Source organism: Colletotrichum tamarilloi (assembly GCF_030869305.1).
Source record: "Colletotrichum tamarilloi strain Tom-12 chromosome Unknown Scaffold_113.1, whole genome shotgun sequence".
NCBI classification, from domain to species: domain Eukaryota; kingdom Fungi; phylum Ascomycota; class Sordariomycetes; order Glomerellales; family Glomerellaceae; genus Colletotrichum; species Colletotrichum tamarilloi.
The window spans coordinates 57050-72848 of record NW_026849496.1 but is presented as its reverse complement, the minus strand read 5'-3'; the positions used below and the strand labels follow the sequence as shown (position 1 = coordinate 72848).

General features: G+C 50.2%; 7 protein-coding genes across 7 annotated transcripts; 4 read left to right on the top strand and 3 right to left on the bottom strand.

The window, feature by feature from the left end:
• Positions 1 to 220: 220 nt before the first annotated feature.
• On the top strand, positions 221 to 1238 carry CTAM01_14112 (pectate lyase Pel-34K; the record flags this gene model as incomplete). The annotated part of the gene is made up of 2 exons (XM_060530113.1): positions 221 to 536; positions 595 to 1238. 2 exons carry the CDS (start codon positions 221 to 223, stop codon positions 1236 to 1238), a joined length of 960 nt encoding a protein of 319 aa, XP_060375323.1.
• A 289-nt stretch (positions 1239 to 1527) lies between these two features.
• On the bottom strand, positions 1528 to 2178 carry CTAM01_14111 (acetyltransferase; the record flags this gene model as incomplete). The annotated part of the gene is made up of 1 exon (XM_060530112.1): positions 1528 to 2178. One exon carries the CDS (start codon positions 2176 to 2178, stop codon positions 1528 to 1530), a length of 651 nt encoding a protein of 216 aa, XP_060375322.1.
• Positions 2179 to 3656: 1478 nt separating this feature from the next.
• CTAM01_14110 (uncharacterized protein) lies at positions 3657 to 3915 on the top strand (the record flags this gene model as incomplete). The annotated part of the gene is made up of 2 exons (XM_060530111.1): positions 3657 to 3706; positions 3762 to 3915. 2 exons carry the CDS (start codon positions 3657 to 3659, stop codon positions 3913 to 3915), a joined length of 204 nt encoding a protein of 67 aa, XP_060375321.1.
• Positions 3916 to 5182: 1267 nt separating this feature from the next.
• Positions 5183 to 6259, top strand: CTAM01_14109 (pectinesterase; the record flags this gene model as incomplete). The annotated part of the gene is made up of 2 exons (XM_060530110.1): positions 5183 to 5305; positions 5399 to 6259. The coding sequence occupies 2 exons, from the start codon at positions 5183 to 5185 to the stop codon at positions 6257 to 6259; spliced, it is 984 nt and encodes a 327-aa protein (XP_060375320.1).
• A 140-nt stretch (positions 6260 to 6399) lies between these two features.
• Positions 6400 to 7921, bottom strand: CTAM01_14108 (uncharacterized protein; the record flags this gene model as incomplete). The annotated part of the gene is made up of 6 exons (XM_060530109.1): positions 6400 to 6752; positions 6838 to 7005; positions 7075 to 7166; positions 7223 to 7425; positions 7524 to 7769; positions 7886 to 7921. The coding sequence occupies 6 exons, from the start codon at positions 7919 to 7921 to the stop codon at positions 6400 to 6402; spliced, it is 1098 nt and encodes a 365-aa protein (XP_060375319.1).
• A 3003-nt stretch (positions 7922 to 10924) lies between these two features.
• Positions 10925 to 13505, top strand: CTAM01_14107 (ATP synthase F1; the record flags this gene model as incomplete). Its single annotated transcript, XM_060530108.1, has 3 exons — positions 10925 to 11135; positions 11213 to 11734; positions 11797 to 13505. 3 exons carry the CDS (start codon positions 10925 to 10927, stop codon positions 13503 to 13505), a joined length of 2442 nt encoding a protein of 813 aa, XP_060375318.1.
• Positions 13506 to 13960: 455 nt separating this feature from the next.
• CTAM01_14106 (calcineurin-like phosphoesterase) lies at positions 13961 to 15607 on the bottom strand (the record flags this gene model as incomplete). Its single annotated transcript, XM_060530107.1, has 2 exons — positions 13961 to 14733; positions 14791 to 15607. The coding sequence occupies 2 exons, from the start codon at positions 15605 to 15607 to the stop codon at positions 13961 to 13963; spliced, it is 1590 nt and encodes a 529-aa protein (XP_060375317.1).
• Between the last annotated feature and the right edge of the window lie 192 nt (positions 15608 to 15799).

Sequence of the window (15799 nt, the reverse complement as noted above, 5' to 3'; positions counted from 1 at the left end):
ATCTTCCGGAAGATACCTGGAGTTGATGCTCACGTGTTCAAGAAACCGCTTTCCGTGCCTTGGAACGGTAGACATCTAGCTTGTAAATATAAGCTGGATACATGCATCGATTTGAATCTAAATTCAGACCAGTGCATGTTTCAATCGATTCCTGGCACATCAAAGCTACTTCTTTACACAGCAGCATTTCTCCCTCTTTTCGTGGAGCTGAAACAAAACCATGAAACTCTCATCCATAGTGGTGCTTATCCAATGCTTTGTCGCTGCCCGGGGTGCTGTCACTGAGAGACAATCCAGTGGCTGTCTCGCTTCTGCTACTGGATTTGCTTCTCTGAACGGGGGCACAACTGGCGGCGCAGGCGGAACGGAGGTGACAGTAACTACTCAAGCTGATCTCGAGAAGTATGCCAGCGCATCAGGCAAATACGTGATTAAGATCAGCGGTCGTATCACCATCAGCCCTCTCGGCAAGGAAATCAAGATTGCCAGTGATAAGACCGTCATCGGATTGGGCACCACTGGCGAGCTTTATCAAGGTGAATTCTTAACATGTCCTTCCATTCAACACGTTATATACTAAGGCGGCTCCAAAAGGTGGTTTGGGCTTGAACGGGGTCAGGAACATCATCATTCGCAACCTCAAGATAGGTCACACCAACCTTAACGATGGCGTGGAAAACGACCGTGACGGTGTTCAAGCCGACACCGTGAGCAATATCTGGATCGACCACTGCCTTTTCGAAGATGGCGGTGACGGCTTAGTTGATCTTCGGAAGGACACCACCTACTTCACCGTCTCCAACAACATCTTCCGTAACCACGACAAGACTTTCGGCATTGGCTGGACCGAGAATGTCACGGCTCGTGGAACCATCAACCACAACTGGTTTGACAACACAAATCAAAGAAACCCGAGCGCCGACAACTTGGCACAAGTGCATCTCTACAACAACTATCTCTACGGCGTCACTTCATACGGGCACTACGCTCGCGGCAGCACCAACGCACGTATCGAGAATGTCTTCTTCGAGAACACCAAGAACCCCTTGACCAAAGACTCGGGTGCCGTACTCAATGCCTCTGGTAATACGTATAAAAGCTGCATTGGCACTACGGCTGCAAACTCAGGAACCTCCTTTGACCCCAAGAGTCTCTATTCGTACACCTTGACTGCTACTGCGGATGTTCCTGCCTATATCAAGGCCAATGCTGGTCCAAGAGCTTCTGTCTGCTCCTGAGTTGAGAGGATCACAGTCATAGTGATATATCAAGAATCCTAAGAACATGCCCAGTGTGCTATAAGTTGCAGTCTTATTATCTGAGTTCTCGAGATGAATCTCGTTGTCGTATCACACCTACATCCCCATGAACGGCCCAATGTCTCATTTCTCTCAGTCATCGAAGCAGATCAAGTGATCTTGTACTAGGATAAAAATGGTTTAAAAGCGTTCGCGAGCCAAAAGCTTGCTTCCCCTAGCCTTTGAGACCGATGCTCGCCTACGTCTATACCCTCCCCAATCTGTGCGCTCAAACCAGCCACTTTCCATCTCCCTTGAGCTTTATCTTCGACTTTTCCCAGTGACCTGCGTCAAACTTCCACGCCCAAACCTCCTGATTGGCATCGTAGCTAGCTTTGTGGCGTGACTGGAACTGACCGAGGCCGGCAGCACGCATAAGTGACCTCCATGGCTGGTTGTCATCACCCGTTTCAATCCTGAACACCTCACAGCTCAGTTCGGTTCGAGCATGTTCAATCAACGCCTCGAGGATCTCGAGACCATAGCCTTGACGCCAATGTCGGTGATCGATGTTGATGCCGAGGTCCGTCATGCGCCTATCTCCCGACGAAAGTGTGGTCTTGCCGGCGAGAAATCTAGTGGGGTCCACGGTCTCGAAGGTGTTGTAACCACCATTGCCGATCAACTCGTTGGTCTCACGGAGGATGATGACAACCCAGCCGTTCTTTCCATCTTTCGTGAAATCGACAAACTTGTCGATGCGGGTGCGAATTCTCTCTATAGTCAGGTTCTGTTCCGACTCTTGGAAAGGAAAGTTGTCGGGCGTCTGGAGAAAATTGAGTAAATTTTCCGCATCTGACTGAACAGCTGTGCGGATGACCATCCGCGGAGTTCCGATCTCGAGGACGGAACCATGTCGTGATGAGTCCTGTAGCGCCATGCTGGAATCGAATTCGTAGATTTCGATGCGACAGCTAGGAATGCAATTCGGTGCTGTGCCGAGATAATCGATCAGACTTAAACAGCCTACAGTATTGATTTTAGTTGGTCACCAATACAGCGACGATGGACCAGCGGCCGGTTGGGAGACTCAGCGCTGCTTTATATCTGTAAGATGGGGTCCAGCCGAGGGTCCAACAGATTCAGAACCTAGGAAAAGGACTTGAATCCCTGTGACATTGTTGGCTGACAAAACATAATGGAATCCCTGCGCTCGACAGCCCAAAAGACCTCGAGGACCTTCCTTTTGAGGAAATCGCAACTCCCGACTTTCCGCGACAGCCTTAGACTACATCCAGAAAGCGTTCAGGCCCCACAAGCATGATCGCCTCACACGGAGCGCGACTTGCGGCACAGCAAATGAGTTCGATGTATGCAATTCAGACCATGACGCTATTCACACCTGCCTTACCACTAATGGCAATGCATCACTGCCTGGCCGCACATGACGCGCGCTGAGACGGTCAATCTGTCAAGGTGAGGCTGAAAACATAGCTGGGATGCACGTATAATGCGCGGATCACATCATTCCTACCAGAAAGTGCTTGCTTCGGCCGCCGCCAAATCATGTTGTCGAAATAGCTAGAATGGGGACGCGGCATCGTCTAAAAGGGCGACATGTATCTTGAACACTAGTCGGCCACTCTACCCCTCAAATTTTGATCAAATTCTTCACAAGACACAATACGTGCGGAGGCCACTCCTCTCAGAGTCAAGTACTGCAGTCTTCTGCTGCTGGTACTCGGCGTCTTGGGTGCTTGTTTTGCAAGATGACAACGTTGGTCCAGATGGTGAAAAGCGGCATAACTCGTTTCCAGATCCCATCTCATCAGTAAGTACATGAGCATTGGGCAAAGAGTCGACCGAAGACACTATCGAGACCAGAGAGGATTTGGAAGCATGGGAAAGTCCGTTTTCTCTATATCATCTTCATAATTGCCTTAGCCATCCTTACCAGATATGCTTCTCTACCTTTGCATCAACAAACACTCTACTGGGAAGAACCCGTGAGATCGGAGCTTCACTGTGGGTATATGATTAATATGTCCTTTCCACACATTGAGAGCAACGAGCCCCTGCAAGATCACATCACTGAGGTAAAAGCAGTGAAGAACGAACCGAGAATATCCGACTTAGACAAAGACTACGCCATGCCACCTTCTGCTAGTGTCAATAATGCGTGGTCTTCTCTGCTTCCGAAAGAAGGCGGGTTCTTCGAACACCCTGCTATCATATCTAGTGCTAGTTGGTTTTGCTGTGTTCCATCATCTCCACTGCCTCGATGTGTTGCGCCTAGCACTGTACGAGCTTTACCCAGACACCAAAGGCTATCAGCTAATACTTCTCATTTCACGTCCCATCTGAATCACGATGGCGCACATTCCACCATGGATGCCGACTTATCCTATGACATATTCAATGTTGGCCACTGTTCTGACCTATTACGTCAAGCTATCTTGTGCCGCCCCGTGAGTATACCCTAAACCCTTTATTAGATACTTTTAAATCCTTTGAATATTATAGGAGTCCAGGACTGACCCTTCTCCACGTACAAGATTTGATGACCGAAAATTTAGAGCCCAATTCTGGCGGAGGTACCGGCTTTGGGACTGAGCACCGATGTGTTAAGTGGCAAGAACTGATGGATGGTGATGAACCAATTACACTGAGATTTTGAAACTCAAACAATTGAACGATGGTTCTGGGAAATATCCAGTGTTACACAATTCATATGGCAAGCTTCCTGGAGGACAAGATACGCACCCAGGCATTGAGAGAAAAGTCTGTTTGATGCTGCTTTCTTCCATTCCTGAGGTTAGCTGAAAAAAGACGTCTTGATATGGGCAAGACCGGAGTGCTGCGAGTTTAGCTCCTTCTAAGCACGAGCTTTGCTTTTCCCGAGCCTGCCTTACAGGTCGATTTTGCTTCCATCCTGTTTTTTGACTTGGAATACTTGACCTCTGTCTCAAAAACAACGGTTAGTAAATGTTTGGAATCAAGGAAGTGTTGTTTGTACTCAGTGACACGTGTATGCATGGTGGTAAATCTAGCGCGCCTGAAACAAAATTTCCCTGATCTTAGGCTAGTGCATCTTCCTGATTGTTAAAACGGCAATTTCTAATGTTCGAGAGTGACATCACAGAAAACCAGGCAAGTAGTGGAGTGATTTGCACTGCACTGACTGATTTATCTGAAAACACAAGATGAAATTGATGAGGCTTTCCTTTGCGTGTGCTACTGAATCTTTTCAATGAGTTGTACATATTGACAAGGGCCACTATGCTGAATATGCCAATCGTGAGTTATGTATGCTGCCCTTGCTCATTTACACCGTCACAAGCATCGAGAGGAGAGCATAATGACTCGAGGTAGGGAGCCTGAGAAGGCTCAAAGTGGAACGCAAGATGTAGCACATTGCCATCGGCTTAGTTCAGTTTGTCGTCCAGGGTCATTCCTACATAAAGGTTTCCAGTTGACTCTATGCCACAGAGACCTTTCTGAGAAACGTTCGATTTAGGTTTAATGAGCCCAGAGCGTACATTGTGGGCGGGAATACTACAGCGCGGCCGGGACTAGCTTCGGAGAAATTGCACGCGGCGGGGAACGATGAGAGGGATGGTTGCATGCCGGCGGAGAATTTTAGTCCACCTATTTCCGTGTCCCCGAGCCCCGCGAAAGATAGTATGAGACCATTAGTTTAAAGGAGCTTCGACCGCGTGGTCAGTTTGGGAACGATTGGCGGTCATGAGTGACTGACTTTCATGCAGCCAAGGATTTCATCTTGAGAACTTGTTTAATGATCACGCGCAGTGACGATACTTCCAGCTAGGTTAATAGTAAGGTTCATAAAACATGGAAGCTCCAAAACCTTTGCCACATCCATATGTTCCTGAACATGAAAACCGCAGAGAATCATAGATTATCGCTGACAGGCTTGCATCAACATGAAGATTTTGAACGTCCTCTCCACCTTGGCGGTTATAGTAGGCAATACCTTTGCGGCTTCGCGAACATCGCCGCCATCCGGCGCAATCGTTGTTGCGAAATCGGGTGGCCAATACACCACGGTGAGTAAATTCCGTGCAAAACCACGGCGCTACGGTTCCTAGGGTCTTACATGGGGATCTGATGTGATGTCACTTCGCTGATGTATACCAAAGCTTCAAGCAGCTATAAACTCCATTTCAGCCAGCTCCACCGCGACTACCACAATCTTCATCCAGCCGGGCACTTACTCTGGACAAGTTTCCATTCCCAGCCTGAGTGGAAAGCTAGTCATCTACGCATACACTACCAACGACCAAGACTACACCAAGAACCAAGTCATCTTGACCAATACTCTATCAGCTGCGGATGCTGGAAGTAACGACTTATCCGCAACACTGAGAGTTGCGACTAGCTACTTCAGTCTGTACAACGTCAACCTGATCAATGGCTATGGAAAGGGCTCTCAAGCTCTAGCCATCTCTGCAAATGGCCAGTACCAAGCGTACTACGGCTGCAGCTTCGTCGGCTATCAGGACACGATCTATACCAACAAGCCACACCAAGTCTACAAGAACAGCTATATTGAGGGTGCGACTGACTTCATCTTCGGCAACGATGGCAACGCTTGGTTCGAGAAGTGCACGATCGCTATCAACGGTGCCGGATACATCACTGCGAGTGGTCGCGACAGTGCCGACAGCTACTGGTACGTGATCAACAAGGCCACAATCGCAGCAAAGTCAGGTGCTGGTGTGGCCAAAGAGTCTACGGTGCTGGGCAGGCCGTGGAGGGAATACGCGCGCGTTGTCGTCCAAAACTCACAACTCAGCGATGTCGTCAAGCCTGTTGGATGGTCTGCTTGGGGCACTAACCCCACTGCCAACGTTTACTATGCGGAATATGGCAACACTGGAACTGGTGCCAGCGGCACGCGGGTGAGCTGGGCCAAGAAGCTGTCAAGCGCGGTTTCCATTGACACGATTCTTCCGGGCTGGGCTTCTTGGGTTGACACAACTTATTGGAACTCGTCTTGAAGTTTGCTTCCTATAGCAGACGTAGCTCGTCAGGGCAAGATCTTCTACGAGAAACAACCCAGAAAATCGAGACTTCTCCAATAATCCATTTCTTCTGAAATCTTTCGTTTCTGTCTGGTATATGATCACCCTTAGTCCCTTCATTGACCTATGTTCTGTATTGGTCGATGATTGCTCCGGAGCATTGACGCTGGCGATCTTGGACTTCCTAAAGCTGGCGACTCGACATCGTGATCCGGTCTGGTACCGATTTGTCCTAAATTGTCATTGATATCATTTATCAAGCCTGCATCGTCGATATCTCGCATTTGTGATGTTAGCTGATCGTTGTGTCGAGAAAGCTCGGAAAGATCAGTGCGATTGCAAGAACTTTTAGGGATTTGAGTTGCTGATCGGAAAGGCCAAATTTTCCAATCATAAGACAAGTACGGCCGCAGGGGCGGTAAACAAGCAATGATCAAACCGACTTGCGAGTCAATAGCACTCCATAACTCTGTCAGGTCGGTGTTAGCACCGTGGCCCGTGCAAAGAGGTAAGATGCTGTACTGGACATCAGATTAGAAAGAGTTTCGACTCACCAATGAGTGTGAAGGAGCGAAAAGATGTTACAGACACCTGAATACCTAGAAACCGTGCCAGGCTGACTGCTAAGTTGATGGCTCCCAGAAAGAATGTGCAGTAAACACTGATCTTGACACTTTTATGAAGTTGCAGTCGGTACAAAACTAAGAATGGCAGACAGAAAACTTTGAGATGTGTGAGAAGTCCGGATGCTCTTATACCTTATGTCATAGACACAGTGATGGGAAACTTACTCATCAGATCTGCGGCAAAGTTCAATGCCCAAGCGATTTCAAATACTTGAGCGAACACTATTGGGGAACATGCGACTGCCGGATCTTGGGACCTTGAAGAGAATTTAGTTGGAGGCAAGGTTTCCATGATCAAACGGATTAGCCTTACCAATTTCCTCGCAGAGGCCTACAAATGAGAAGTAGGATGAGCATGTTGGTACCATACGCACAGCCACAATACACCATGGTTCCCCAGAGAATCTTCCGCCTAGTTTCCATGAAGATCGGGAAAAATCGAGCATATAGACTCAGGAGTGTTGCCTTGCAGAGATAGAAGGCTGTGAAGAATGGAAATTGGCCACTCCATTGCAACTGCATAGAGTGGTTATTAAACTAACTTACAATAACAAGACGCCCTTGCATCTCTCCAGAATTGAGACTCTTACTTCTCAGAAGTCAAGGATGCTTACCTTCCACACAAGTTCTAGGTCCTCGGGTGTCCCATCATACCCCTCTAGGGTATAGGCAACGTGGGAACGTAATACCCCCAACTTATGGAACACAACATCGTATGAAGCGGATGCTACAGTAAAGAGCCAGGCAACACAAACAAGAATGTCGCTCGTGATAAGGGGAAGGTTCTGAATGACTAATCGCAGGTATATTCGGGCGCCGATCAGAATAGCTGCGATACCTGTCAATGTGAATTCGGTTCCCTAACTATGTTAGCCTGACTAAAAGTTTGATCTGAAAGACTACGTAGAAGCTAGTATTCTGCGGGGAAAGATAACACAAAATGAGTTGTGAAGTTTCTGGAGGCATCGTGACGTACAATAACCGCACCTGCGGATGGCCCATTCACGTCCATGATGAAGGAATTCGCGATACTTCCAATTCGAAAAACCAGGCGTATCAAGGCCGATCAAAGGAGAAGAATTTAGGCCAAATCCCCCGAAATTCCCCACTGACGGAATCTGCGCTTTATTATGTTTAGATGGAAATTGTACTTCAGCTCTCCAGATGGCTTTTGCCTAGCTAAACGCCTGCAAACAGTTAGAGCGCCGCCACAAGGGGTCGGGGCACGTCCACATCGACAGCCACATCTAAGCGCGATCGAGCAGTGACCTACCAACAATCTGAAAACGGAAAGCTTGGTTCCTTTGTCCGCTTCGGTTTCGCTTCTTAACGTGATTATCTGTCCAACTTTTCGATGAAGCGCCAGGCTCGGCAAGACTACTTGACCTAAGATACGGGTTAGAAACAAGCCAACGATGTCTAGCGGACCCGAGTATTTGGACTTCATCGAGGTTATGACCACCGTTTGAGCTCTCATCGTGATCCTGTAGGCCAGTGGTAATACTTTGAATCGCACTTCGGGTGCTTCCACAGCACTAGGTATCACTCGACCCAAAGACCCTCTGAAACTTCAGAAGAGCCTCTTTACTCTTCGTTGGAAGGCATAATCACTGCAGATTCCCACCTCCCAATAGTGAACTCGTGAGTGGTCTTGGTCAGATCAATACTCACTATACGCAAACAATAGCCTGACAAGTCACGATTGATCTGATATGAGTAGACCTTCCGGCATATTCGATCTCGAAAATTCTATGTGATGAAGCTTCTTAGGGGTGGATGAACTGAGCTCGATCCTAATGATAGACACAGGCCCCATATGAATGCTATGTGTGCAATTGATTGACTTATTTTCAGGACACTCGTCGTGAATTCAATATTGCAACGTGGATGTATCTATAGTGGTCCTTATTTCTTTGAGTCCAATGCCATAGTGGAATAGGCCAGATTACACTCAAAGTCATGACTATTGACATTCTATAATGAGTGCTACTGCAATACAGGATACTTGGACGTAATACCGTAACCTCACCACACATCGTCTTGCATTTTTTGCGGCGGCGACATAATGCGACAGTTGACCAGACCCGGTCTTTCTCCCTCAGTCTTCGCGTCTCTTCGTCTGTTGACGTACTTTCCACATCAGTGCCTGGTACGGTTGCCGCCGAGCTTTGATAGTCCTCTTCCTCCACACTTTATTCCACTTGTCAATAATTCTCACTACGTCTGCCACCCTCTTCGCACTGAAGATCGAGAATCAAGTCGCCAAATGTCATCTCCACTATTGTGATTCATGTCACATAAGGCAATTCACATACTCGTGTTACTGAGTGCAACTCATTGAGATATCAGCCTGGCTGAGCTGTATGCTTGACCCATGGATAATGAACCAGACCATATATGCATCGTCTCTGAATTGCTCTCAACACTTTTTCTCCTAGTTTCTCACTTGAATACCTCTTTCTGCAGTGACCCAGGCCCACAGTCTTCGACCTTCACCACGCGATGATATAATCGTCACCATGTCTTTCAGTGTTGTGGTTTAGCCGTGCCTTGCCCCTTCATACCAGCGCTTCTCGAATCACACGCCGCGCGGCATCACACTTATTGACTGATTGGTCCCCGCAAATCAGGGTTCTATTGTGCTCTCAGAAAGTGCAGCCGGCTACTGCGAAAGGGTTTAGTAAGTTCCAATTAGTTCAGCTCAGTCGTCGGCGGCTGGCTGAATTCAGCTGAGCTGCAAGGTATGTGAGTGGGGACGGGAAGGGCCAGAACCGCGGGGCCGTGGGCGGGCCGAGAAGCTACCTATTTGAGCTACGCCTCATCCACATATGGTCGTGACCGCAGCTCTACCCCTGCAATGTTAGTGAAATGCCGTCAAATGATGGGCACGAAACCCTCTCTATCACGTTGGTCACTATTTCACTACAGGCAGCCACACGGGTTCCCTCAAGAACGCTTTTCAGACCCTTGACGAATGAGAGTTGGCTGTGGCAGCGGAAAAGCAATGTGGAAGAATTCGGAACTACGTCTGAGTGTGATCTATAGACTCAGTTTGGGGAAAAGCCGTGATATGCAACCGCCTCGAAAGTTCTGGACTTGCCTGTTCCAGCGAAAATATCCCAAATAAGGCGACGAGCAATGTGCCTTGCATACCCGCTTCTATCCAGCGCTTGGGATGACGCCTCGGATCACATATTCCGAACTGACATTGAGGTCAGCCAGCCTCTTGGGCTTTCCTGGCAGAGGGGGGAATTTTCAGCGCGGATGCCGATGGTATGGCATATGCGTACATGATGATTATACGTTGTATACATGCCCGTATCGTGCTGAGGTATTCAGACAGCAGTAAGTCAGGTCGTTCCTTCAAATTCCAAGTTTGTGTTCACAAGGTGCGCGAGATAGCGCCAAAATGATCGTCGTGGGTTCTAAGTGGCGAAGATCGCGACAGCTTCCTAAACCATTCAAGGATTCTACACCCGAGGAGGAGTACGAACCACTCAAGCCATTGGATGTCTTTTGAATATCGCCTCAACTGAAGCTGGTATGGATGCCAGTGAGGCGAGGCAAGGGAGGAAAAGCTCATGTGTGCCTCGACTTTACCCCTGGAGAAGTGGAAGTTGTGATTTGTATCGCGAAGAGGCTGGCTGAACCTTCCACCACCATTTTTGATCACACAGCTACTCTAGTCACGACACGGGTGCTAAGCTGCGGCTGATAGCTGAGTGGCAAGATGATCAACCGAGTCGTGCGAAATCCAAACTGCTGGCTTCATCTCAAACTATAAAAGCCTCCATCGAAACCACCCCATCCTGACAACTCTTTCCCGTTATCACCAGCTTCCAATCACTATCAGTTCGCCAAGATTCTCGCAAACAAGCATACTGTCCAACTTTTGTTCTCATATTCACTCTCATTGGTCAATCGACTTTTTGGTCTTCTTTTCGCTCTCAGTAACATCTGCCCAGCAAAACCCAGGAGAAAAGTCATTCACTACGAAGCCATTCCCTACCAAACAATGTCTTACAACGCCCCTTCCAACACTTCCATCGCCACCAGCGGCGCTCCTCGCGCTGCGGTCTGGAGCTTGAAGTCCTCCAACCCTGATCTCCCTGCCGAGTCTGCCATCTTGCCCGATGATGGCAGCAACGGCACTGAGTCCGTCTTCGACGATGACAAGCGTCGTCGCGTCGAGCCTCAGAGCTTTGCTGATGGTGGCAAGTTCCGATGTAAGCCCTTCAATACCCTACAAACCCCCCATCTGTAATCTCTTGGCATCAGGCAAAGCTGACACAAGGAACTCCAGCTGTCGTTAAGATTCAGGCTTGCTTCAACAAGGGCAACGGCAGCGTCTGGATGATGGGCTCCGGTTGGCTCATCAGCCCGGACACCGTCGTCACCGCCGGTCATGTCGTCTACGACTGGGGTCACCGCCTCCAGAGCGCTACGGAAATCAAGTGCTACATTGGATACTCTGGCCGCGCGTCCATTGGCACCCCCAATGTCCAAGCCCGTTTTGGCGAGCGTATCATCACCACCGCTGAGTGGATCGAGGCTGCTGGCAACCGCAGACACGATGTTGCCTTCATCAAGGTCAACCGTCCCTTCACCGGAAACCTCCGAAACATCCCGTTCAAGGAGACTCCTTTGTTCGCCAAGAACGCCAACATTGGTGTTGTTGGATACCCTGGTGACAAATACCTCGAGGGCCAGAACGGACAGAGCGGAGAGAAGGGTGCCCAGATGTACGAGGAGTTCGCGCCTACCGAGTATGACCTCAAGAAGAGCGAGCGCCACATGATTGAGTACCAGGTCTCGACTTTCGCCGGTAAGTTGACAAAGTGTCTCTTCTGCTCCTATGGTAACATGCTCACAGATACATGAAAACAGGCCAGTCTGGTGCCCCAATCTTCCAGGTTGAGAACAACGCGCTGGTGTCCATTGGCACTCACTGCTACGGTGGTGGTGGCGACGAGAGCAACTCTGGCAACTCCATCGGCGGCCCATATGGTAACAACTACCATGCTTTCCTCGATCTCTTCAACAGCCCCCAATTCCCGCAAGCACAGCGCCAGGGTATCAAGGTTCTCACTGCCAACGGCAATGCTCGTCCCAGCAGCAACATCAGCGCCTCCAACGGCGCGCCCAGCAACGGGCAGGTCAAGAACGGCAGCGCCCCCTATTCCAACGGTTACGGCAACGGCAACACGTACAACGGTAACGGCAACGGATATTCCAATGGTGCCTCCAACGGACACAGCAACGGCTACAACGGCTTTCGCCAGGAGAACGTGTCTTCTCCCCCGCAGCCGACCCACTACAACTCGGGCACGGGTCTTCAGGAGAGTTCGGATGAGGAGGGCTTCTTCGATATCATCAGGTCGATCGCCAAGGTCGCCGGACCTGTCGTCTCGACTGTCACTCCTTTCCTTGGCCCCATTGGTGGGCCCATCGGTGCCATCGCTGGCGGCATCCTTTCGACTGTCGGAGGTGCCGAAAGCGCCCTCGAGGACGGCAACGCGACTGCCGCGGTCGAGACCGCGATCAACTCGGGCGCCACTGAGCGCGCGGTGCTCGCCGAGGCGTCGCTTCAGGCCCTACTGAAGCTCGAGGATACCCCCGAGACCGCTGAGATTCTCCACACCATCAACTCGAAGTACAACGCCTTCAGACCCAAGTTGGATGCCATCGCCAAGGTTGCTCAGCCCCAGCTCACTGAGGCCGGGCTTCACCTGGCTCATCGCCAGATGGCCAAGATCCAGGAACGAGGAGCCTCTGGATTCCAGGAATCTGATATCGAGCTTCCTCGCGAGCAGCTCAGGGGGCTCCAGTACAACCAGCAGGGTTCGCAAGGAGCCTTTGTTCAGGGCCTTCTGGCACCCACTCGTCCGGTCTCGGGCGAAGAGGGCTTCTTTGACTCCCTCGGCTCCGTCTTGAGCAAGGGCATCAGCTTCGCCAAGCCCTTCATTGCGAGTGCCGCGCAGGGAGCACTCTCCGGCGTCATCGGCCGTCTCGGTGGTGGCGCAGAGTCCTCCTTCGACACCCCCGCCGTCGGCTCTCACGAGTATGCCACACTCCTCGCGTTCAAGCGTGCTGCTGCCGCAGAAGCCGCTCTGCAGACCCTCATGGCTCTGCCCAAGGAGAAGCTCGACCGCCTTCGCGTCAGCGAACCCCAAAACGGCGAGGAGGGTTTCTTTGACGTCATCAAGGCTGGTGTCCAGAAGATTGCCCCCTCCGTGCTGGACATCGCCAAGACTGCCATGCGCAAGGTCGTCCCCGTCATCGTCGACGCTGCTTCCCAGAAGATCAAGAGCGCCGTCGGACAGGAGAGCGCCGACTCGGCTCCCCGCAACAACATCACCAGCACTACCAGTGTCATTAGGACCAAGAGGTCCGTCGCAGACTTGCTTACCGCGTCGGGTCAGTCCTACAAGGGAGCGAAGGTGAGCAACAGCCCTGATGATTCCGACCACGTGAACGCCACCCTGGAGGAGCTCCTCAAGTCCCGTGAGAGTACATGGGTGCCTTCGCTCCACAAGCGCAAGTCCTGGGACTCGAACGACGACGGCCTCTGCATGATGGACGACGAGGATCTTTGATTTGATGCGTGGATAACAATGTGCTAATTCGCTACGACTAACGACAGGTCATTCCCACGTACTGATGATGGATGAGTTGGTCACCCTTTACCGACTGTGGCAGAGGTTCTGGTTGATGATGTCAATGGCGGAGGAGCGTGGGATTCTTGCCATCGATGGCTTTTCGATTCGACTTCGCGAGTTTGGAACATCCACAGTCACACGAGGCTGTATTGTTCCACTCAGCTTGATTGGCTTGGATAATTTTGTGCTTGTACTTGTATCCGGTTTTCTATCGTTTGCAGGATTGTGTGGTGTTTGGCCTCGGACTTTGGCTACGCATATCGTACTCAGAGCCTGTGGTTTTTCCATCTCTCAATCCAATAAAATCACTGCCCTTCTAAAATCACATGACCAACACCGTATTGTGTATTATTTCTCCTAAGACGTTTCTGCGGAGCATGGGATATCGTTCTCTACAGGATTCTGCATGTCTTCTCGGTTTCTAACATTGTTGAGGGAGCTGTGATTCGGCCACCTTCTACAAGTACTACTTCCTCGAATCGGTTACCGAAGTACTCGATGCGCTTCCATGTCTTCAAATCGCCCTTGTTCGCGTCGATCTCCCAGACTCGTGTCCTTCTGTAGTAACGATTTTCATCATAGGAACAATAACCCCCGAACCCGCTACCTCCATTGTAACAGAGCCACGGGCCATGCTTGACCGATTGATCGTCACGTTCTACCAAATGACCTCGCTGCAACTCCGGCAATAAAGCGCAGAAGTCGTTGACATGATCGTGCCCACAGCCCACCGCAGACACCTCTTCTTGCACCAGAGCATCGTAAAGATGCGTGTTGATGCTGGGGCCTTCGGTTGGTTCTCTCCGCTTGCCACCGCTTATCGACAAATCGTCTCCTGCGTATTCGGGGAAGGGTATGTGCATGAAAGCCAAAGAAAGAAAGGGAGAGCTAGCGTCTCTCTTTGCAATGCGGGTCTTTTTTAGATGCCGTGAAGTGGAGGTGAACCAGTCGATTTGATTCTGCTGGATTGGTTCGTAGTCGGGATTCTTGCCATCACTCGTGATTTGCCCATGAGAGTCGAAAAAGAACATTGTTGCTAATGGGACCTGCTTTTCGTCGCTGGAAAAGAGTTGAAGATAGTAGTTGCCCACACCATCTACTGACTCGGGCCCAACCTGTGCTAGACAAAATGGGAGATCTTGCAGTATTGCCATTTGCTTTCCGCCTACGTCAACAAGTGTCAGCACAGAAAATCGAACTGAAAAAGTGCTTCGAGACATACGCGACAGCGCGTAGGTGCCCTCATCGTCATGATTTCCAAAAACCACCGCGAAAGGAATCGATCGACTGATCAAAGGTGACACAACCTTGAACAAAGGGGATTGTGTGTCTGGTATATCATGATGTACTTGGTCCCCGCTGAGAATCACCAAGTCGGGTTTCTCGACGTCCAAAATTTCCCCCATGAACTTAATCGTGTTCGGATCAGCTTCAATACTAGGTAAAGGTTGACCATTTGCGTCCATGGCATCGTTGCAAACTCCAGCACCCGTGACCATGTGCGTGTCGGAAATCTGGACGATCTTGAATTTTCCGTCTTTGTTGACACGTAAAGGCGCATTCGGGTCGTCAGGTCTGGGTATTGGTGGACCAAATCGCGCTGAAAGCCTCGGTGCGGGCACGTCCGGTTGATCCTCAAGTTGGAGGGGTGCGGGTAATAGTGTCCAGCCTGGTCGTGGGTCGACAGCATCCGTTCCGAAGAGAACGTCAATACCTGTCAATAATCTCAAATAGTTGTCAGTGTAGTGACTTCTCAGGATCCAAATGCCGCAGGATCGTTGCTCCCAGCCGTCCTCGCCAGCACCGGGGGGCTTCGTGGCGCCAACCCAGATATCCGTGATGACGCGATTGCCATTGGCAACATCGGCCTTATCCCTTTCTTCAAGGTATATCCATGCTGCCTGCTCGCCTGTGTGAAGGTAGAGATCTTTCTCGAGTCGATTCCATGTCCTCTTTTCCAGAGGACAGGCGACTGGGACGCCAGGTGAGGCACAGGATGTGACAGATAAATCTGTTATCACGGTGTTAAGTTGCTTCATTTCTGAATTGGTTGGATGACGTCAAGCTTCGACCGAACGCCTCGCCGTTGAGCTCAGGATAAACGTGCAAAAGGAACAAAAAGAATGCGGGGCAAGCGAGTGTCATCATAGTGAGGTGGTTGCCTGATTCTAGTATCATGTGACCCGACATGCGCAACTTCCCGCCCTCGAATTGGTGAATTTCTGGAGGCT